Source organism: Momordica charantia (assembly GCF_013281855.1).
Source record: "Momordica charantia cultivar OHB3-1 chromosome 7 unlocalized genomic scaffold, Mcharantia_2.0 BLBB01000007.1, whole genome shotgun sequence".
NCBI classification, from domain to species: Eukaryota; Viridiplantae; Streptophyta; class Magnoliopsida; order Cucurbitales; family Cucurbitaceae; genus Momordica; species Momordica charantia.
In genome coordinates this window covers 19,503,425-19,526,712 of record NW_028275165.1, presented here as the reverse complement: position 1 = coordinate 19,526,712, position 23,288 = coordinate 19,503,425, and the positions used below count along the sequence as shown (strand labels likewise).

Sequence of the window (23,288 nt, the reverse complement as noted above, 5' to 3'; positions counted from 1 at the left end):
GAATATTCAACTTGTTTATTACAACCCATTTTGCTTCTTAAAAATCTTAAAAACCATGCAATGTTTAAAAGATGACCAAAGCTTAAATTGACTTTTGGAATCTGTCATTTTCTGTCCAAAAGACTTTGTCTTCATATTAATAACTAAAAATTGATCGATTCTTCCACACCTAATAATGACTTTGTTACCAACGAGCTCAGCAGTCAAGATATCTTGTTCCTTCCCTAAAAGTTGAAGATACAATCTCTCATCCTCACATTTGTAGTACTAAAAAAAACTACTAATAATAATAATAACTTTGTTTCAGGATAGTCTTCTAATATCGCGATAAGTTGAAAACTCGTTTTCAAAAGAACTTGAACTTTGTTTTCAAATTTCAACTGAGATTTCAGGAAAAGTATCTCCAAAACATAAAAACTGTTACTAAAATATTAGGGAAAAAACCCTAAATTGACTTTTTAAAAAATGCCTAAATTTGTTATTTCCAACTAAAGAAATCACATCCTGAACATATTATTTTCCTGTATCAGGAGAAAATTTTTCCTTTGTCCTACAGAACTTCACTTCAAAAGCATACAATCAAATCAAGGGAGAACAGCAACACCCTTTTGAACTCTCTCAACAAGATCAATATATGTATGATTTGAATCCACCAAATGAAGTTTCATGTCCCATATAAGAAAAGGCCATGGGATGAGCAATATGGAACTGTGGTTTTGAAGAGACACAAGTGATAGGTATTTATTTCCACCTGCCAAATCACCAAGCAACCAGAAGAAATCAGCCATAGATCTCAAATTTCCATGAATTTAAAGTGTTTGGCTCATGGTTGTAGCAGGTCTAAGGGCTTAGGTTTGTATAACATGTGAATAGATTCCACAAAAGAATTAAGTTATAGAAACCTAAGTTGGTTTAATCTAGGTTGTAATTTATATAGAAGTTAGAGCAAGTTTCATAAACATGTGTTCGTCTTTATACAGCAAGTGGAATTAACGAATTCGTAACCTGAAATAAAACTGTGTACTAATCATAGACTCAAATCTTAAGGTCAAATTACAAGTTTGATTCCTAAACTTTAGGAGTTGTGCCTAATAACTCCCTAAACTAGAGCGTCTAATACGTCCATAAACTTTTGATGTCGTGTCTAACAAGTCCTTGAACTTTTAAAGGTATCCTAGTAGGTCTTGAGCTTTTAATTTTGTGTCGAGCAGATTCCTAATGCAGTAGACGATTCTAATTATGAGAAGATATCTCATAGTTCCCGGCATTTCAATTTTGTGTATAATATGTTTCTGAATTTTAAACAAATTTAATTGGTCAACGACCCACTGAACACTTTTTAAAGTTCACGGACCAATTAGCCACAACTCTAAAAGTTTAGGGACAATCAGGTATATGAATACCCGGGGGAATAAAGAGAGATTCACATACAAGAGCTTTAGCTGGGGGAGAAGATGCAAAAAGTGGATGTAGGTATCAGACGATGACTTTGTCAAAGAAAACAGATGCACTGATAACACCAATCAGGCATAACAGGGAGAGAATATTTGCCATTCTGCTTGATGAGCTTGATAAGAAAAACAGTTTATGACTGCTGCTATCTCCTCGGAAACCTCTTACAATCATTGCCTGCAGCACACGTCATAGAGTCGAGTTTTGTTCAACATAAACGAAAATGTGTACTAAACATAAATTTCGAAATATCAGTGAAATGCATAGAGAAATATCCCCACTGGGTTTGCTATGGGGTCAATACTTCTGAATCTATATGGGCCCAATGAAGGTCTAAACTTAGGTGCTTATTACAGTAGCTCAAGGCATTTGACACTTGGGTAATTGGTATGGATTTCTTAAAAGAATAGAAGTTTAAGCAATCAGTCGACCCATAAATGAACAAATCCCACTATACTGGAAGCACATCTATAACTCGGGTAACCAGAGGTTTCACTCCTTGTTACTCATAGCCCACCCCACTAATTCTCGGAGAGATCTCATCCACTCCAAGGCCAGCTTTGAGAGACAACAAAAACATTAAAATTTTTCAACATGGAGCTTGAACCAAGACCTTATCTTCAGAACCCTCGGGGTATCTTGATATAACATATATAAAGAAGTTCTGACTTAGATAAAATTTTTGTCCTTAGAAACATTTAGCAGTTTGCAAACACAGAGAAACTACAGATAAAGCACTCAGCAATTGAGTAAATTTTCAGTAATATGCATTGAGTAGGTTACCTGAGAAATCTGCTCCGCATGGCTAAAAATATTTTTGAAAATGCGACGGAGATAAGTAAAGAAAACTGCAGGTTCAAGGAAAGTAACCAAAATAAGCATTAAAATGATATAATGACTTCGAACCAAAATACTCTGGGATGAAATATGACATATTAGTACTTGATACTTTCTATAGTGTAATGCTTCAAATCATTAAGGAATTGCACAGTACAATGGAGGAAAAAAAAAATGTTGCCCCAGAACAAGAAGGTCCAGGGGAGGAGCTGTTCTACATGATTGATAAAAACAGGACTCATGCTATCAAGGGTAGAATCAAAGTGACACAGATTGAAATGTAAATTGATCATATCTAGGTCTATAAACCATGGCAAGAGCTTCCCTATAATGCACAAGTATTCTTAACATAGACACCTATAAATTTTGTGATTTTTTATGTATGCATCTTTTGCCAGTTTTGCTGGATGCTTACCATCAACCGTCTCCATCGTGGTCAACAGTTGCCAGTTTATCCTGCGGGATACAACCCCTAATGCAACATTTCGAACCTGCCAGCACATGATTTATTTTACAAAATGGCAAAACATTAACATAACATGAGCATTAATGAATGCCACTAACAATTTTAACACAGATTTATCAATCATTAGAATTGATTTATCAGTGATTAATCGATCTCTTACCTCATCAAACACCAGACTGACGAATCTCAAAGAAAGTAAAAGTGTAAGAGTGATTTCAGCAACTGGAACGCCAAAATATGCCAAAGGAAGCAAAAACCAGCGTATGGCGAATGCAAGTTGTTCGGGGGCTGTGGTTGTGAGGCAGAGACTTGCACTTTGGAAAACCTTTGAGAAAAAATCAAACCAAGAGTTGAGATCTTTAAGGCAACTTACAGCCAATTGATTCGATATTGTTTGCACCTTTTTTTTTAAATGAGGGATGATAATATTGTTGGCACTTTGTTTTCCTCAAAGATCAAATTGGAAGACACGAATGCATAAGGCTGCTAGTAGTAGAGTGTTCAATCTCAACACTCATATATGTAAGTTAAATGTGTTACAGGAAAAAGTTACATGGAGCTGATAAAAAGAAAGGGCGGGAAAACATTAACTTACGACAAAAGTTAAGCATGCTGCTGTACTTGCTACCGACAAGCCCTTCCTTGTAAAAGTTAAAGGGCCAAGCTTTGCAATTAAATACGAGTAACCTCCCAAAGATGCAGGAAGCTCAGGCAATCCCATCATTCCAGGTGGAGGAGTTCTTGATTGGATGAGGGGTGGCACACCGTCCGCGCTCAGCCCCAGCATGACGAACAAAATTCCTGAGAGTAGAGAAACTCTTCCCACTTGGTCCTAGAAAGTTAGAGGATTCCTTCACAATTATCACATTGTTTTATCCAGTGGAATGTAATGTTATCCATAGGCATTACTAAGGTCCTAAGTTTCCATTGATTGAAAGAAAGGTGGCGATCATATTCAGCTTTTGATCAGAATGTACCTTCCATAACTCAGTTGGAAGAATCCATATGGACAGAAAAGCTAAGAAAATCACTAATCCAAAACGAATAGTGATATTTGATCTCGCTGGTAAGACAACAAGAGCCAAGAGCCATACCTGTCAAACAAAATGAGCAGTCAACTGAGATCCGTAGAACCAATGGTTTGAAGACAAACAAAAACAACAGCAAAAGAATTTACTAAGTCTAAGGCTACGTTTGAGAGTGTTTTTGGTATGATTAAAAAAGCAAGTCCACTCATTTGGGAGTGATTTAGAAGTACTTTCCGAACAAAGTCATACGCACTTAAGTGCTGGTTAAGGAAGAACTTAAAACCAACCGACCATTAAATTCATTTTGACATTAAACACTTTACACTAACACTTACCTTTGCTAAAATGACTTATTTTAAAAGAACTCCCAAACACACCACACACCACAACTGTGAACGTGAAAATAGGATGAACTTCGTAAGGATAAATTCATCACAAACAGCTTGATTGTTCAATCTCTGCGAAAATGTTTATTATCCAAATGTGCATCATGTGAAATTACCAATCTTGTAAAGCTCTACATCCAACAAACATCAAAGATAGTGCATTGAAAACTAAAAGTTACCCATCTAGAAATTACTAAGATTCTAAGCAAAATATAAGCACCAAGTTTTCAACCATAATATGCTGCTGAAAGACATAACCATCAACCAACAAATGTGCAGGAAAAAAAAAAAAATTTACCAATTTGATTCGCGGGTCTACAGAGTGAAGAAATGTAACAGGCGACGAAATGAACTGGCTGATGGGGCTGGCGGTTGCACCGGCAACCAATCTCAAAACCTTATCAGCGGCTAAAGCTCCATTAGGTATCCATTTGAGCCACTTCTCAGTACCGGCATCATCACTCGTCGAAGCTCTAACTCGCAAATTCGTCTTCTCAACTGGCTTTAGGACGATATTCCAGTAAACAGATGCTCCAAATTTTCCGGAATTTAGGGCTGAAAATGAGGTAAAATTGGGGGCCACTAGGGATTTGGGATTATGGATGGGGGACGGAAGTGGATATGCGACTGTTCGAAATGAACTGTACGGACAGTTCATGAGTGACGTGTCGATGAAGAAGAGAGTGCGCTCTCTTTCCGGGAGTTCCCGCTCTGTTAGGCGCCGTCGAATTTCTCCGGGATGGCGGGAATTCGTTTTCCGGCAATTTAGTGGGCTTCAGCTTCCTCGTTCTAACGCAGATAAGACGACAGATCGTCTTGATCAAGCTTATCGACGTGTCGTCCTCCCCTCAAGGGCTGACATCGGTCGGTCGAGTTGAGCCGACCCAATGCCGAAAACCGACCTAGTAGATTTCGGTCGATCGGAAAATTTTCTTCATACCTCCTGTACAAACCAACAGTTCGATCAGTTGATTTTGTCGATTTATAATAGATACTAAATTCAGAAAATAAAATGAATGTTGGTGTGACTGAAATAAGAGGGAAGAAGCGAAGAAAGAGAATAAATATGGAGAGAAAAAACGAAAATGAGAAATGGAAAATAGAAAGAGTAGTGGGAGAAAAAATAGAAAAGAGAGAGAAATTGAAAAATAAATAATAAATTATATAAATAAATAAAAGGGATTCCCTTGAATGAAACAATTTTGTTTTTTCTTATTTTCTTTTTTAATTTTACACTTTTGGCTTTCTTATTAGCGGATTAGCCACACTCCTTTTTTCTTTCTTCTTTTTTCTTTTCAATATCCTCTCTTCTCTTTCTCCTACTTTCTCTCTCTCATCTTTATCCTTTTATAGCTCTCACCATCTTTCTTTTCTCCTGTCAAACAAAACTTCTCTTAGTTATTATTTCTCTCATTCCTCGACAAGCTCTCTCTTGTGGAATATTGAGATAGGTGTTTCCTTTTCCTTTCTTATAAGTCGTGGTCAATTCCTTTGAATTAGAAGAGCCAACCAATCGATTAGTTGATTTTTTACAGAGAAAAAATCGACACCGATCGATCGCATCGATTTGGTCGGATTTAGTTTGTCGGATCGATTTTCCGACTTCGTTTGATCACTCCTACATCCTCATGACACTAAAACTAAATAACCCGAATTGAACCAATCGATTTGGTTTGACCTTGCCTTAAATTTGGTTTTTTTTTCCAACTTTCTTTGATGGTAAATTGGTAAACTCATTGGCCAAAAATTTATTTTACCATAAAATTATATTCAAAATATTTTCATGGCTTGGAATGAATATTGAGATATATTGCTAAAAACATTAAAGCCCAATAAAAGAAAATAAATGATGGGGTATAACTAGGTTAGGTCGAGTCGGTTTTCAAGGCAAAAAGGAAAATTAAATCAATTTGTTTTAGTTTAAAAAAGAAACCAAATTGAATCAATCTAGTTTATAACCATTTGGACTCCCATCCTTCAATAGTTTAAAGATGTTCACTTGTTAAGTGCTTAAAAAATTATTAATTTAATATACTCTTGTCAAATCAATAAACTTAAGTTAAAATTCAACCATCATATTATTTCAATGACAATATAGAAATGTTTTATGAACTGTAAAAATAAAAAAAGTTTGAATCCAAAATAGATACATGCTTAAAATTCAAGGGACTCAGTTTTTTCCAACACATAATTATCTTCAATTATTTCTATAGCTTCAAATGAAATATTGAAATATATCGATAAAAAAGAGAGAAGAAAAAAAGTGAAACTAAAATTTAGGGGTGAAAAATGGGCTGGGTCGAGTTGGGTTTCGGGCAAATGAAAAACGTAATCGGTCCGGTTCAGCGGACGTTCGAATTTGGGGAATACACAGAACGGACCGGTTCGGTGTATAATTACGAAAGCGCCATTGGGCCAAGGCCAAGCCGGGTCCACCGGAAAGCCCAATATTCAGCGGCTGAGCGTAGTAATCCAAGGCCCAAAATCCCCGGCCCAGGCTCAATCGCCGGGAAAGAGCGCGAAGAAGGCACATCTGAGGATGCGGCACCGCCACTCACACGCTCTCACGAACGCGAGTGTCTTACACGCGCACGGACGTCGGAGAGACGGAGACGGAGCCAAATAGAGACATCAGATGGAGAAGGCGGCTTCGAAAATCGAAAGCCCAATACACGAAGAAAGTACATGCGAGCGCTAAAGCTCGCAAGTTATTAAAGCCAGCTTCTCTTCTTCTCCTCAATCGAAATTCGTTTCAGCGAATATTAGTTTTTTTTTTTTTTCCTTTGTTCTTCTTCTTGATTGGTGAATTCGTATTATTTTACTCCGTTTTCGTTCAAGGAAACCGAGAAACAGTTTTGAAGAAATATTCAGATCGGTTGCCTCGGTTTTGCTTCTCCCTCGCCTGAATCTGATGGAGCAGCTGATCAACTTCATCATACGCCCCCCCAGGTAACGTTTCCGACCCATTTCGAGATTTATTCTTCTTACTTTTCTGTCGAATTACTAGCTTTGGACTTGAATTTTGGCGTTGGTGCGTGCGGCGTTTGTTTTGTTGCTGAGAAAGGCTAGAGAGTGATGGGTATTCTGAGCTATGATTTTGAGTATTTATTTTACTCTGTATCTAAGAAATTGGAGCCTTCCGGTCAATTCATTACCTAATCTTAGTACTGGGCTCCATAGAATTTGAGTTCTACATGGTTTTCTGTTGTGGTAATGAAGGTAGCTTGTAGGCGAGATCTAAATATTGCTTTCGACTCGATTTGATCGTTATTCCGCTCCACTCTCTGACTCGGCGAAGAGTTTACACTTTTTTTTCCTGGGTATTTCAAGCTTGAATGAGATCTCTGCGATTCAATGGCATTGAAATGCGGATCCGTTCATCTCTACTTTTTATTTTGAATGGTATTGTGTTCTACAATTATGACTCGATCATTGGAAATACTCCACGGCAATCTCAGTGACTTCTCTCATTTTCTAACTTCACTTTCGTTTCATTTTCATTTTATTATATTAAGGTTGGTAACTTCAAGAGACTGTAACTCTTCTAAATTTTACTTGCAGAGCTGAATATGACCCTAACAATGATTTACTAGAAGATGAGTTCACACTAAGAGGAAAATTGTATCAAAGGAAGGATCTGAAGGTATCATTTCATATCATAAATGTAACCCCGTCTAACACGTCAATTTTCTCATTGCTTAGACCTCTCCATCAATTTGGTTTATGTACATTGAACTTGCTAAAATTTTACTAAAACTTATTACGTTATTCTGGTCATGATGGTAGCACGGATATTTCACCATGTAGCCTCTCAATCACAGTCGATTACAAAATATAATGGGGGTGTACACGTTAAAAGGTGGAGTTTTTGTAATATCCTAATCGTATGAGAAATTAAGAAATCTGGAATTCTCACTATGAGGTTGCTCTCTTTCCATGGGAAGGTGGCTGTACCCATCAAATCAATTTCCATTGAACGAAAGAAATTTGGAACTTAGGTCGATAGTAGATTCAGAGGTAGAATAGTAGCACTAGGTTGTCTAAGTAGCACATAGATAGTTCGTTTTTCATATTAATTGATTGAATCTTTCCGACTTTTAGGGACCTCTTATTTCTCTAGATTTTAGAAGTAATTACTTTGTTGTGTGATTTGAAAATATTTGAGATAGTAAAGGATTTATGCTGATATTGATAAGTTAGATGGTCGTGGAAGATGAGTATGTGTCATAATTAGCAAGACAGAGGCTGGTCCTTCTTTTGTCAACTCATAGATGGTTTGGTTACCCTAGAAAAAAGAACTCATTTTGTCATTGTGATCGTGATGGTTTTTCTTTGAAAAGGAAACACACTTATTAATATAGTGGGAAAGTTACAACTAGGAAGTACAAAAGAAAAAAAAACAGAAAAAGAACCAGACTAATAGTACAAGGGGCATGAGGAAGTTCTCTAGACTTATTTGATGATTTGGAGGTGATTGATCTTCCCATCTCAGTACTTCCTATAACTAGACCAACCTTGGGGATATAGTGACTTTAATTTGTAGAGATAAATTTTTGGTGTTTGAGGCATAGATGGATAGATTGGTTGACTACGAAACTAGCATACTTGAGAGAACATCCTCCATCCTTTCTCCAATTATTCTATAATTGGGCAACTTGGCTTGGGTTTCTATCTCATTCAGGTTCAAACCTATGATCGTTGAGTCGAAATCTAAGTTTCAAATAAAATCTGATATTACATATTGAAAATCTTGATCTGTTGGCTTGTTTTCATCCTCTTCCCACATTGGCATCTTGTGCACGTGCTTTGCTTTAGTTATCTGACCTGTAGCATTCAGATCTTAAATTGAACGTGGATGGACACTATCCAGTGCCGGTAGAGGTTCATTTCCTGCATGTACAGGCAAAATGGATAAAAGGACCTTTTCTGCCATCTTTAACAAAAAGATTACAGTATTTATTTAATGCAACTGGTTTGTTGTTTTATCTGGTTATCTTTTATGTGTTTGGAGACTGATGACACCCACCCCATCTGACAATCTTGACATCTACTGTTCGACTTTTGTAGACTGTAGTTCATTGAGAAAAGTTCTGTTATGTAAGGAACGTCCTAATTTTATGCAGGTTAAAAACAGTCGAGGAGATGTACTTCAATGTAGTCATTACTTGCCTATTGTTAGTCCCGAAGGGAAGCCTCTACCCTGTGTAATTTACTGCCATGGTAACAGGTGAGTTAATCTGAAAAATCATAGCTAATTACACATCCAATCAAGATCTTCACTAGAAGTACTATAATAAAATGCGAACTTATTAGTTCTAGTCTTAGAAATTCAATTTATGAAACTTTGTTGCAGGTTTCCCTTTCTAGAAATTTATGAAAATACTCTTTGTTGATATTAATTTAAATCACTGGACTGATCCATATTTCGTACTAACTGGCTCTTCTATTGATTTACAACAGTGGTTGTCGAGCCGATGCTAGTGAGGCTGCCATAATATTACTGCCTTCTAACATCACTGTGTTTGCTCTTGATTTCTCTGGTTCTGGTATCTCTGGGGGCGAGCACGTAACTTTGGGGTGGAATGAAGTAAGTGCCTACTGTACCTCCTCCCCCACCATCCCCCCATCCCCCCAATTTATTGTTGCTTGTAGTCTTCTGCTTTACAATGAGGGTATTTGATGCATATTTCCGTTGTTATTCCTCAATACCTAATGTTGAAGTTATTGAAACATTTTCAGAAGGATGATCTGAAAGCTGTGGTTGAATATTTGCGGGCAGATGGACATGTCTCATTAATAGGCCTATGGGGCCGTTCTATGGGCGCTGTCACCAGGTTGCCTTCTATTTCTATCTTCCTCCCACAAGTGCATATGTGGAGTGAGATGAATTAATTTATTTACTTAACACGTTAATGTTCATTCAATTTATTGTGCCTGTCTTTGCTATTTAGTAACTGGTTCCATCATGTTTGCTTATTTCATCAGCCAATTAATTATCAGCAAGGAGTGAAATGTCCATAATTTTAGTTCATAAATATCAATAGATGTTAATGACACAATGGTTACAATTCAAAAATTATAGGAAACCGCAAAAAAGTATTTCAAGTGTTTGAATTTTATAGAAAAAGTGTAGCAATTTGCTTAATTAAATAATAATGCATATTTGTTAATACTTCTATTGAACTGTGATTCATATATATGTGTCAACATTTTTTAGCAATATGAAGTATTGATATTATGAATTTTCAAGAAATATTACCGAGCAGGCAGTTAATCTCCTTGGGCAGCTTGGGAGTTCCTCTCCTTTCTTGTACTTCTGCATATTCTTTGAAACATGAAGCACCTTTCATTGATATTATGGGAAGTATAAATGAAATCTATAGTGCTCTCCCTCTTTTGGGCTTCTCTTCTTGTATCCCCCGTCTTCATGTTCCTTCATTTATCTCTATGAAGATGGGTTTCCTTTAAAACAAAAACTCCATATACTCACGTTAGGAGTTTACAAGAAACTGCATGTATTGGGGTTCGTTGCAGCAGGGGTATTGATTAACCAAAAAAAAAAAAAAAAAGAAAGAAAGAAAGAAAGAAAGAAAAAAGTGAACTCCAATGTAAACGTGGTATTTGGCTATATCAAAATCCTCTTTTCAATCCATGTGCTGCTCGTTGAATAATCTATGGTTTCTTTCTGACCATGAGTTACAAGTAATTGCTTCACAGCATTATTCCCCAGAATCTTAGCCCAAATCATCTAATGCCCATGAGCCATTAGGCGTGAGCATCCATAGCTATGGACAGAGAATCTCAACACGAACAGTGGAAACAGTAGATTTTCACATACTCATTGATGTATTCTGTATCTTCATTATTGTGTTCTGTTTTCTATAACACAGTTTTGATTAATTTGTTTCGCATCTTATAGGAAAAAACATATAATTTTCCTCATGGGAAAGAATTTCATAAGTTCTCTGTTTCTACCTTCTAGTTTTTTTTTTATGATTAAGGCATTTTGTATTTTTGTCATCTAAAAAATGTCTTATATTTCAGCCTTGTGTAGTATTTGAGTCTTTTATAAATTTATTCATTTTCCACTAACATGCACATTTTGAACAGCCTAATGTATGGGGCTGAGGATCCTTCAATTGCAGGAATGGTTCTCGACAGCCCTTTCTCTGATCTGGTTGAGCTAATGATGGAACTCGTCGAAACCTATAAGTTTCGTTTACCTAAGTTCACGGTAAGAATCATTCACTTCACCTTTTTTTTATTTTAATCCGTGAGGGTCTCACTAAGTCGCACCTCTACTAATTTTACGGAAGAACTGCATGACTCTAAATATTTGGTAGGATTTTTTGATAAGAGACAAAAGATATATATATATTAACAAAACGGCTGTTGAAACGGCCCTCTAATGAGTATTAGGCCTCTATTGCTGCCACGATCCATTGAGATTCAGCCCTTCATCGCTCCAATTCGTATATATTAAAAAAAAGGCTATCTAATCATTAATGATCATGGAAAAAATAATAATTACAAAAGAATTTAGGTTGGTTAGAGCACTACCAAGATACAACGTGCTCCATACCATTACAAAAAGAAAGAGAATTATTATCTTCGAAGATCTTTGGTTTCACACTCTCCACAGGTGCCATAGAGGACCTGTAGCTGCACAACTCAGGGATGATTTTAATATCCTAGGTGGTTCCATGGGTTTTGAACCTATTTCCAAGTTTCTTTACCTAATTTCCATAGGCCAACCTAGGTGGTTAACAGAATTTAAACTCTGTCCATATTTTAACTGAAAATTTCTTCTCTTAGCAACATTCCAGTCTATTCCGTTTATCATGACCCATAACTGGAGTGGTCCAAACTAACATTTAAATCATCTCACTAGTCACAGCCGATGTTTTTGAATGTTTTTCCATAGTTCAAACCAAAGATGTGCATGTGATTGGTCTGGTTTGGTTTGGTCCATGTTCTTTTAAGTAGTGATTGATGTTCGGCAGTCTTAACTATTGCATTTTTGTGTTGTTCTACTTCTAGGTGAAGTTTGCTATTCAATACATGCGGAGAGCAATCCAGAAGAAGGCAAAATTTGACATAATGGACCTGAACACCATTAAGGTTTTATTTTATATATTATGTGCTAGACGTATCCATGAGCTCCTTTTATTAATTCTCTGTCGCATGCTAATTGGTCAAGCGAAGAATTGATGTGCATATTCTCTCTTTTCCTTCTGAAAATTACATACTAGACTGAATGCTACTGCTTTAAGAAGAATGTTATTCTTTAGGTGCTAATCACATGAGAAATTTTGTCCAAAAATTCTAGTTGACATATGTTCCATGCCCTTTCATTAGAAAAGTATTAATCATCTCCATTTGAGGATAATGGTTCTCCTGGATTTCGTAATTAAGTTTTTTGGCTTTGAATTGATTTGATACACAATAAAATTACAGTAAGTTCAGCCAGAAACTGGAAATGAAACGTTATGTTCTTCTCAAGCATTCTTTCTATTTTTAATGCTTACCGTTTCAAGTGAAACTGATCCAACATTGTTTTGTCTAGGTGGCAAAAGCTTGCTTTGTACCAGTGCTACTTGGGCACGCCATTGATGATGATTTTATACGACCTCATCACTCAGACCTTATATATGATGCTTATGTGGTAAATTCTTATAACCCAAATACTTGGTTTGAAGTGGGGCAATTACTGTGTACTATGCTCAAAGCAATTCGAACAACTCTACAAATGTCACAAACTATCTACTAGGTTCATTGAGATCCAAAAAACACGTGGTGCATATTATACCTATACCACCTTATCAAGCTTTCGTGGTACCACCCTTCCATCTAAAAAGTTAAGGATTCTGAACTTAGGAATCAATTTTCTTGGAAATTGTTTGGTTGTCGAGCATAGCACCATAATTCCATTCCCAAGATTCAAATAAATTTTCCTTTTGGTGTCTTCTTTTGCCGGATGTAGTTTGTTCTATAATGATTTTGAATCACAAGATAACCTTTTCTTTCATATATACTAATGCTAAAATATGAGACCATGTTCCAAATTTTCAACCTACAGCGGTGTTTTTTTTTTAACCACAACTTCTGTCTTCTGGCTTCCACATTATTCGATGAGCCTAAAGTTTTGTGGCTCAAAGTGGTGACTATTATTTTTTTAGAAAGAAACACACATTTTGACGTTTCTAGTTCGGTTGATTCTATTTTTTTCGAATAATTTTATATAATCTCTTTCTTCTAGAAATTCAAGCTAATTGAGGAGCTTTTATGGAACTTCTTTGGAAATCCTCCCCTTCCGTATTCATTTCTGGTCGTGGCCAATGAATTATTCTTATCCCTGAAGAAAGAAAAAAAAGTTATAATTCTGTATCGCCTTGAGATTTTGTTCTTAGTTAACATGTAAGCTCTTAGGTGCTTAATTATTAATTTGCCTAACATTTTACCATGCTAATATTCATCAAATTGCATCTCTTTCATAGGGGGATAAAAACATTATCAAGTTTGATGGTGATCACAATTCTCCACGCCCTCAATTTTACTTTGATTCTATAAATATCTTCTTCCACAATGTTTTGCAACCCCCGGAGGATGAAATAGGGGATATTTATATCAACAGCATGCCGTCCTACTTTAGTAACAAGGTAAATGCGCCGCAGTGCATCAGTTGTATTTCACTTTTTGATCTTCCAGATTTAATTATTTACTAGATGTTTTACCTTCAGGATTATTGGAGAGTGGTGCAAGAAGTGGGCCCTAATCATGGTTCTTCCACAACATCGAGAGGCACGAGTCAACAATTCACTCTTTTCTGCTTCTTTATTGTCGTCTCTTCTCATGATTTTATTGTCGAATCTTATTTTATTGATATATATATTTTTCTACTAACAGATATACCAACTAATAGTAGTAGTAGTACAGAAGGTGCCATTAAAGAACTCCGTTCAAAAAGATCTATGAGTCGGACAGAGGTAATGTTCTATGAAGATGAAAGAAACTTTTTGGTTAATTTGGAATTAAATAGAAGTGCAAGAATGACATTTTATGATTTACTCCCTTAAATCAGATTCCTCCCGATCTTCCCTCCGGAGATAATCAATTGGACGCTCAGGTATCAAAATAGCTTCTCATATGGCTTTTGTGTAGATCCCAAAGTAATCTCACTAATAGGTTGAAGGTTTCAAATTCCCACCCATTGTTTGAATCATAAAATTCTAGAAGGAAAAAAAGAACATGTTTGGGATACTGTTGATTAACAATGAGAGTCGGCAGTAAACTTGGTACAGTATTCAAACCATTTGAACATGTGACATCTTGGATAATAGTGAAGAGCCAAGTGTTGTGTGATTACCGAGTAAGCTTATTTACATAGTAAAATATAGATGTTGCTTTGCTGCAGGATCAGAATACGGATAATGATGCTGACTTGTCCTCTTCGAATATGATTAGTTTCGAATTGTCTAATGGCCATCCTTATGGACCCAACGTACCGAATTTGATGGATGACGATCAATATGTAGAGTATCCACTTGATGACTTGGCAGGATTCCCGTGCAGTGCAGAAGAGGAAGAAAGGGTGAGTTTGATTAACAATAACTTTCACATTGCCTAATCCAATCGCCAAAACAGGGACAACGGTTTGAACTGCTTTGCTTGTCTTTCTTTCATGTGGTAAACGAATTTCAGATGCTCATGGAAGCAGTGATGGAATCATTGAAGGATTTCAAAATGAAAACCGCCCAGGAAGAGAAGCAAGCATCAAGTGTTTGTCCCGACATGGAAGATGTTTCGCAGAAAGCTGAATGTGGAGCTTCGCAAATAGAGCATTGTGGACTTCTATATTCAGAAGCCACCTCCACTTCAAGTGACCAATTTTCTCAGTGTAAAGCAGAATCTGCTTCAACTTCAGAAGAGTACAGTATTCCGGCTAAACCAGAGTCTACTTCAGTTGCTAGAGATCTGAATTCGGTATCCGATCGCTCGTGTTCAGACGGAAGTGAATCATCTGTGGGGGCTGCATCTTATGCTCTTCCTTCCACTGCTGGAACTGGAAGTGCAGGGGCTTCCTCTTGTAGTAATACACCTGCAAATAGCCAAAGTTCAGCTGAAGCTGATTTGTCAGCCAATACGAAGGCAACCGTAACCGTTGTTCGTACTCCCGCAGGCCATATTATGGATGGTCTGATTCGCCGTTGGGATCTCAATTTCTTCAGAAACAATCAGAACCGATGAGCTGCGGTTTTCTTCTTGTGTTTTTTTTTTAACCCCCTTGCTCCCGTGGAATGTGTGCAATCTGATATTTGTATTGCTTTGTAACTATGAAAGTTGCTTTGATGTTAGTTTGTAAAAATATTAGACCCAGAAAAGGAAAAAAGGTCAAAGAAAAGGAAGACTTGTTTTAAGAGTGTCAAAAGTATTGAATGTAGCCATTTTTTTCCCCCACAAACATTTTATACCAATATTTGGTACATGATGTTCATGATTCCTTCTGAAAACACTTTATTTGGCTATGGTTTTCCCTTATTGGAGAGTGAAATTTTTAGCCCATTTGGTATTTTAGTGTAGAGCCCTATTTTCTAATTTTAACCGTAATATATATTTTTTAAGAAAATCGATATCATACTATTTTGATCATCTAAAAGTGGACTATAATGAATTAGAGATCGTTTTTAAAAATGAATTTATGCACACATTTTTCTGTTCAATTCAAACACAATTTACATCACAAATAATAATATAATAATAAATAAAGTTGTTAAAGTGTTTAAGCATAAATCTACTTGCTAAATGAACTCTTTCGAATCAAACAATGATAAATTAGTAAAATAAAAATAAGCACGCATACGTTTTTCCATACATTTGAAAAAAATATGAAGTATTTATCTCTCAAAGGTATGTCAGATTCGTGCTTACTTGAAGATGGGTTTACGGCATACAATTCGAAGTAGCGGTAAGTGGAAAGTTGGATGGTTTCTTTCATTCTGAACATTCGACCCCCCAGTTTTCCTTTGGTCAGTTTATATGACTGATCCAAATGTTAGTTTCAATCTTCTAAAATATGTTGGTCAAATACACATGGAAACTCTAATGACACGTGGCATGCAATTATTCGTCCTCGAGAAATCATAAAATAAAACCAAAAATAAAAAAATAAAAAAAATGCAATAAAACAATCGTCAAAAAAGGCGACTCAAAGCCCAAACTCTCCACCATAGCAAAAGCTCTCGCGGGGTTCCGCGGAAGAGTAATTGTTAAAGAATCTTTCTTTTTGTTTCGTTTTCGTTTTTGTTTAGGCGCTTTCAACTGTTCAACCATTTGCAAAGCGAAATTGCTTAAGCTAATCCGCCATTTTTGTTTCTTTTTTCCTTTTCCCGAGAAGAGGAAAAAAAGAAAGGAAAAAAAAAAGCATTCAAAGCTTGCAGACCCACCTAGAAGGAAACCCCAATTTGATATTACAGTGAAATCTGAGGTGCAATTTGATATTATTGACCTTTCATCCAATCATATACTCTGCTTCTCCCTCTCTTTTTTCGCCCAATTCGATTTCGAGTCAAGAACGCCACCATCACCATATCGTTCTCCTTCCCAAAATTGCTTCCTAAACCTGTGATTCTGGGCAGTTCTTTGCAATTCCCATGTCTTGATTTCTGTCTGCCTTCCCCGGAAATTCCCAATTTGTCGCCGCGTGATGATTCTTTTTTCTGTTGAAATCCTAAGCCCTAATTCTTGATCGAGTCTTGGTTTCTCTCCGACGGGTCTCGAGTTCAGTTTGTGGTCCGGAACATCGAAATTTTTGTTGTATACGATTCTTCAGTTAATGGGCACGATTAAATCTTGCAGGGATGCCTCGAAATCCTATTCAAATCTTCGGTCGCCGACGCCTCCACCAGTGACTTTCTCCACTTCTCGCTTCGAGACCGTCAACGGATCGCACGAGTTCAAGATCAATGGGTATTCCCTCAATAAGGGGATGGGGATTGGGAAATATATCGCGTCAGATACCTTTATGGTTGGTGGGTATGCGTTTGCTATATATTTCTATCCAGACGGGAAGAGCGTCGAGGACAACGCGTCGTATGTTTCGGTTTTCATAGCGTTGGCCAGCGAAGGAACTGACGTGAGAGCCCTTTTCGAATTGACGCTTTTGGATCAAAGTGGGAAGGAGAATCACAAGGTGCACAGCCATTTCGAGAGAAGGCTCGAGAGTGGCCCTTATACGCTTAAGTACCGAGGAAGCATGTGGTAAGCATTGTGTTTACATTGATTTACTTCTAGGATCTAGTAGTGATCTCGTTACTTGAATTCTAGTTTATGTTCTTCATTCTGATATAAGTATTTCATGTATTGTATCATGAAAGTCTGTCCAGCACTTGAACAATTTTGGGGCATTGTCCTCCATCCACACCACATTAGGTAGCTCCCTTTCTGTAGCCCTCCTGCCATTTCAAGGTTATGAACGTTTTACTATATAGGAAACTGCCTTAAAGGATGCACGTTCTGGTTCACGACCTTACTTGGACAGGATTGGATCTATTCTATAGGTTTTACTATGATGTCCTTGAGTTTTAAGAATGCACGTTTTGGTGGCTCCTCCCAGACTCTCCTTCCCCAATCTGTTTATTCTACAGCAGCCTCATTATATCTATATGATATCCAAATTCCAACTCCGTCGCGTTCCTTCTAGTCACCAATTTCCAGCCCTTTGTCTGCGCAACTTCCAGCCCTTTTATAAAATAAGGTCAAAATTTTCCTAAATTTCCTCTCCCGATTTGCTGTTGATAAGAAGTTTCTTTTGGATAACTTGGTGCAAATTTTTTAACAATTAGTTCGTTGGTGAGATTTGTGCTGATTGAAAGGGATTTTTTTAACCTCCATTTGCTTTTTGCATAGTTCATTACATTTATTAAATCAGTTTAAAGGATTTGCTGTTGTTTTTCTTAAGCATGGAGAAAATAGGCATGTTACAGGTTGATAGGCTTGCTAGAAAAGCTTGATGTAATGTCAATCTCCCACTTTTTGGTAGACAGAAATTCTTTTATTTTTCCAACTTGAACATCATATTCATCTCCAGAGGTTTCCAAAAGTTTGGTCTCTTTTCGGTTCTCTCAAAGGTATACCCAAAAGAAAAAAAAAAGATAGGCGTGGGACTAGCTTTACTTCCCAACCCATTGTGCTACTTCCTTCACTTGATCGCTTGGGATTTTTTTTTTTATAAGAAACATGTATATGTATTACTCACAAAAAAGAGGTACAGCACTAGGGCAGGGGGCAGAGGAAGCCCCCCCCCTCAAAAAATCTAATTCAAGAAAGAGCTCCAATTTTGGTTGGGATTTAACTCCACAAATTAGAGTCGTCGCTTCTCACACTTCATGTTTAGGTTGAGCTGCAGACTTAAGTTCCCCACATAATATCTAGGTACCTGGCACTCATGTCAAAAGGATGGAAAGGTTATTGGTATTGCGAGACTATGGTGTTCCATAGCATGGGTGGAAAAGAATAGGGTGACAGCTATTATTAATTATCAAGAATTTTTTTTGACTATTTGATTGGAATTTCTTGGATTTTTTTTCGCTATCATCATGAATGCTAAGTTTAGGGTACATTTAGTCAGAGAGTTTAAACAAACAGATCCTCTTTCCCCTTTTTACTCTTTATTTTGGTTCCCGATGTTTTATCTTGTTTATAAAAATGGAGCAATGCAATTTCGTTTGGGACCCTGAGATTGTAGTGTGTATATATATATATGTATTCTATTTTTCATTTTGTAAAGCTTGCTATTGTACTTTTGATCTACAATGATATTAGTGCGACTAATATCTTTTGTTTTATTAGTTATTTATTTATTATAGATATTTGCAGGTTGAAGTATGCTTTAATAAATTATTTGTTTTCCCCATTAGTCTCTCTGCAAAAGATGTTCCCATGTTTGCATTCTCTCATTTTCACAAAGCAAAAGGAAATAAAATACCGATCCACCAAATTATGTGTATAGTATACCAAGCATGTTTGCATCTATCACCGACAATTTGACACCTCCAGACTGGCATTTTTACCTCCTCGCTTGTAGTGAAAACTAACATGTGTATTTGGGGAAGGTATCCTTCTACTGCATTCCTCCCCACCTATCTATACATATAGAAGTAGAGAAGGTCCCTGGTCACTTGTTCATCCGCTGGTCTCTTTTTTTAAGCAAAGACTCTGGGTTGCCTTTCTGAATGAAATGGGACGTCTTACCCTTTTGTTCTTTAGGCTGTTTCAGCCCAGCAGCTTCCTTTTTGAATGAAAAATGCTGGCTTTTTTATTATTATTATTATTTTTTTTTATAAAAAAGAAGTTTGGTTGCGTTGGCATTTCATTTCTTTCTTTTCCTTCATGTGATGCCTCCCTAGCCTGTAGCTGGATGAAGTCCTACCTAGGCCTGCAGTCAAGTCCCTTGCCTTTATTTGTCTATAGACTAAGCCTCTTCAGAAGGCTTGGAAGGCACTTCATACTATTACCACCTTGTAGCCTAACAATTTTGGAGTTTTGTTGAAAAATATTAGTTCAAATCATGGCTGGCTATATGTAAAATGGATAAATTTTCAAGAGGAGAGAAAAAAAGAACTTTTTAAGGGATAGAATGTTTGATGACCGTTCCTATGGAGTATGGATGCTAATTCCAGAAGTTCTTGTTTCTTCACACGCAGATCTCCAAACACAATGCAGTTTTTGTCTGTCCTATGTTCTCACTTCTCAGGAACCTTCTCATTTGTTAACTCATGATTTGTGCCCTCCATTTTTAAACTTGTTAATGACCTAGTATTCATTCTTTGTTATACAGGGGGTATAAACGTTATTTTAAAAGAACTCTTTTAGAAACATCTGACTTCCTAAAGGACGACTGCCTTGAAATCCACTGTGTTGTTGGTGTTGTTAAGTCCCATACAGAGGGTCCAAAGATTTACTCCATAACAGCACCGCCATCTGATATAGGCCAGCATTTTGGGAATCTTTTGGAGGGCGGGAAGCTAACTGATGTGAATTTTGAAGTAGATGGGGAAACATTTGCTGCCCACAAGTTAGTTCTTGCAGCACGGTCGCCCGTTTTTAGGGCACAACTTTTTGGCCCTCTAAAGGACCATAATACCGAGTGCATAAAAGTCGAAGATATGGAAGCCCCAGTTTTTAAGGTGCTCTCTCCCTTTCATGCTAACTTTTCTTTTGGTGCCCTTTACCTACGTGATCTAATGATGATGCTTCTGTACATATATTTGAGAAGAGAATTGATTTTATCTATCCTTTCTTTTCTATTTTCTATTTTTTGGGTTAGATTTTGAAAACATTTTAAAAAAAGATAACAAAACAAAGAAACACACAGGTGAAGTATTATTTTTTTTAGACAATGAAGCAGCTAACTTGCAATATTTAGAACATTGTCACACCAATTTAATGTTGGCAGAAACATAAGCTTTACGATATGTACTAAGTACTAACTGAAACTAGTGATCTCTTTCAAACTGTGACGGTGGTGGTAGAGGGCAAGTATTAGCAGTGACAAGACCATATGTAAGATCCAATAACAAATTTGTTTTGTATTTCCCTACAAATAAGCTTGTTTGCTAACTTTTTCCCCCCTTAGTTTTTGGTTTGGTTCCTTGAAAATACTTTTGATTTTTGAAATCTTAATTAAAATTTAAAAAATGAAAAAAAGAAAAACAGAGTTTTGGATCTATATTTTAAAGTTTTGAAACGGGGTGTTAAAAACATTTTTAAAAGTAGATTATAAAAAAATGAAATTACAAGTAAATAATCATGGTTCTTAGAAACAGTTGGAAGTAGTATTATAAGCTAAATTTTTAAAAGTGAAAAATACAAAATTGGTTATCAAATGGGCCTTAATGATTCTGTATTTTAACACTTATGTCATCCATTATGATAAATTTTGTTTCCCTTATTGTCCCAACAATTACAGGCATTGCTTCATTTCATATACTGGGATGTCCTACCAGACATGCAAGAAATTGTAGGTCTGAACACCAAATGGGCTTCCACGCTGATGTCTCAGCATCTACTTGCCGCAGCTGACAGATATGCACTCGACAGGCTCAAATTGCTTTGCGAAGCTAAACTTTGTGAGGATGTCGCCATAAATACCGTGGCAACAACACTGGCATTGGCCGAGCAGCATCATTGTTTCCAACTAAAAGCTGTATGTCTGAAAGTCATTGCATTGCCGGAGAATTTGAGAGGTAATTCTGAGTATTTCTGGTTTGATCTTGTGTCTTTTTTGTTTTTTCTTTCCTTGGAGTATAACAAATGGGGGTGGGGTGGGGTTCAAACCTCTGAACTCTAAGGAAGGAGCAAGATGCTTAATATGAATGTATACACTATCTTATTAAGAAAAAACATTTTACCCTTTTTTTTTTAATGACAATATCAGTTGACTCTTTACTTTGGCTGTTCTAAAAATGAAAATAGATTGCTTTGATTTGATTTTTCTATAAGAAACCAATGACCTTGAATTCGAAACAAGCCGCACGGGAACAAGGTTTTCCTATTACAAAGTGATTGTCAGCTTTAATTATGATATTTGGGTTCGGTTAGTCTACAGTTAAAAGCCTTCCGGTTCCGGAACGAAGAGGCAGCCTTTTCTACCATTGTGTTCTAGGTTGGAAGCTTCAGATAGACAATCCCACTTGTTAGTTAGGACTTAAACATCCCACTTCTACTTATTCTCCCCCCACTTTTCAATTTCAATGCCTTCTTTAAGTTAATTAGAAGTTTTCGTACATTACATTGACAGGTAATAGGACTTCAAGGAAAATATGATGGTACTTTTTGGTCTTCTGTTTGAAAATCTGTGGTTCTGGTAGGAACACATGAAAGAGGGCACTTGCTAACAGTTCTCTATTGATGCATGTATGGTTATAGACTTATAGTAGGCTTGCGTTAGTTGTCTGGTATAAGATAACTAGTTTTGGGGGTTTTAACATAAAAAAGCCAATTCTGTTTGACTTTGCTATCGTTCTTGACTTGTATTGTAGTTCTAGTCTTGTAGTTGACCTGAAATGCCTTTGTAGTCTTTCTAATTCTAAAAGCCCTCTATTGATGCATATGTGGTTAGAGTAGGCTTGCATTAGTTGTCTGCTATAAGATATCTAGTTTTGGAACTTTCGACATAAAAAAGCCGATTCTGCTTGGCTTTGCTATCGATCATGACTTTATTGTAGTTATAGTCTTGTAGTTGGCATGGAATGCCTAGTCTTTCTAATGCTAACAGCTCTCTGTTGATGCATTTATGGTTAGAGTGAGCTTGCATTAGTTGTCTGCTATAAGATAGCTAGTTTTGGAGCTTTCGACATAAAAGAGCGGATTCGGCTTGGCTTTGCTATCATTCATGACTTGTATTGTAATCCTAGTCTTTTTGTTGGCCTGGAATGTCTTTGTAGTCTTATTAATGCTAATGCATTCTTCCTTCGTTCATTTTCTTTTAGTTACGGTAGCTTTTTTTTTTTTTTGTGTTGCAGCTGTAATGCAAACGGAGGGATTTGAGTATTTGAAAGAGAGCTGCCCATCTGTTCTCACTGAACTACTAGAATACGTAGCAAGGGTGACGGAGCATGCTGTGATTAATTGCAGCGGTTACGGAAACGGGACGGTGTTGGATGGCAGTTACGTGAATGGAAGACGGGTAAGGCAGAGGTTGTATTGATCTGATCATCAACGCCTTTTACTTACCGCCATACCAACCATTTGTGTTCTGCATGAATAAGAAGAAAAAGATTGTAGAGAGAGAGAGAGCAATGCAGAAGAAGCTCGTAGTTATGTCGGTCTGTAATGCACACTAATGATTGCTAATTCAGATTCTAAAATTGATTCCCAGTGGTTTCCTTTTGTAAAAATCTGGATGTTGTTACGAGTATCTGTAGTCCTGTAATGGATGAGAATGATATTGTGTATTTACCATATATTAAAACAGTTCAAACTCGCAGGACCCATGACTTCAAATGATGAGAGCAGATCATTTGCCTTCATTTTTTCTACGACTCTGAATGTATGGAGTTAGTTTATAAAGCATTTTGTTTAACTTTTAGAAGACAACATTTTGATCATACTCTTAATAAG

At 36.7% G+C, this 23,288-nt stretch overlaps 3 protein-coding genes across 4 annotated transcripts; 2 read left to right on the top strand and 1 right to left on the bottom strand.

Moving 5' to 3' along the window:
• Positions 1 to 489: 489 nt before the first annotated feature.
• LOC111009775 (protein ABCI12, chloroplastic) lies at positions 490 to 5,139 on the bottom strand. Its single transcript, XM_022282979.2, has 8 exons — positions 4,468 to 5,139; positions 3,733 to 3,849; positions 3,351 to 3,587; positions 2,916 to 3,080; positions 2,705 to 2,780; positions 2,236 to 2,300; positions 1,432 to 1,629; positions 490 to 751 (listed from the first exon to the last, which is right to left on the bottom strand). Exons 1-7 carry the CDS (start codon positions 4,825 to 4,827, stop codon positions 1,477 to 1,479), a joined length of 1,173 nt encoding a protein of 390 aa, XP_022138671.1. The 5' UTR covers positions 4,828 to 5,139; the 3' UTR covers positions 490 to 751; positions 1,432 to 1,476.
• Positions 5,140 to 6,708: 1,569 nt separating this feature from the next.
• On the top strand, positions 6,709 to 15,694 carry LOC111009703 (uncharacterized). 2 transcript variants are annotated; one of them, XM_022282886.2, is made up of 14 exons: positions 6,709 to 7,118; positions 7,731 to 7,812; positions 9,293 to 9,396; positions 9,630 to 9,756; positions 9,909 to 10,003; positions 11,280 to 11,403; positions 12,210 to 12,290; positions 12,736 to 12,834; positions 13,667 to 13,828; positions 13,910 to 13,970; positions 14,076 to 14,155; positions 14,251 to 14,295; positions 14,584 to 14,760; positions 14,871 to 15,694. In XM_022282886.2, the coding sequence occupies exons 1-14, from the start codon at positions 7,081 to 7,083 to the stop codon at positions 15,414 to 15,416; spliced, it is 1,821 nt and encodes a 606-aa protein (XP_022138578.1). In that variant the 5' UTR covers positions 6,709 to 7,080; the 3' UTR covers positions 15,417 to 15,694. The 2 variants fall into 2 exon arrangements, with proteins under 2 accessions (XP_022138578.1, XP_022138579.1); XM_022282887.2 differs by lacking the exon at positions 14,251 to 14,295.
• A 692-nt stretch (positions 15,695 to 16,386) lies between these two features.
• On the top strand, positions 16,387 to 23,197 carry LOC111009706 (BTB/POZ and MATH domain-containing protein 2). Its single transcript, XM_022282892.2, has 4 exons — positions 16,387 to 17,426; positions 20,005 to 20,353; positions 21,136 to 21,412; positions 22,691 to 23,197. The coding sequence occupies exons 1-4, from the start codon at positions 17,002 to 17,004 to the stop codon at positions 22,873 to 22,875; spliced, it is 1,236 nt and encodes a 411-aa protein (XP_022138584.1). The 5' UTR covers positions 16,387 to 17,001; the 3' UTR covers positions 22,876 to 23,197.
• Positions 23,198 to 23,288: the final 91 nt, after the last annotated feature.

Coding starts and splice junctions, on each gene's coding strand:
- LOC111009706 (XM_022282892.2), top strand. CDS start 17,002: ATGGGCACGATTAAATCTTGCAGGGATGCCTCGAAATCCTATTCAAAT. Junction 17,427..20,004: donor AAGTACCGAGGAAGCATGTG/GTAAGCATTGTG, acceptor TTTGTTATACAG/GGGGTATAAACGTTATTTTA. Junction 21,413..22,690: donor ATTGCCGGAGAATTTGAGAG/GTAATTCTGAGT, acceptor TTTGTGTTGCAG/CTGTAATGCAAACGGAGGGA.
- LOC111009703 (XM_022282886.2), top strand. CDS start 7,081: ATGGAGCAGCTGATCAACTTCATCATACGCCCCCCCAG. Junction 12,835..13,666: donor TTATATATGATGCTTATGTG/GTAAATTCTTAT, acceptor TCTCTTTCATAG/GGGGATAAAAACATTATCAA. Junction 14,156..14,250: donor GATCTATGAGTCGGACAGAG/GTAATGTTCTAT, acceptor CCCTTAAATCAG/ATTCCTCCCGATCTTCCCTC.
- LOC111009775 (XM_022282979.2), bottom strand. CDS start 4,827: ATGAACTGTCCGTACAGTTCATTTCGAACAGTCGCATATCCACTTCCG. Junction 2,781..2,915: donor TCAGTCTGGTGTTTGATGAG/GTAAGAGATCGA, acceptor ATGTGCTGGCAG/GTTCGAAATGTTGCATTAGG. Junction 2,301..2,704: donor CACGATGGAGACGGTTGATG/GTAAGCATCCAG, acceptor TTGAACCTGCAG/TTTTCTTTACTTATCTCCGT.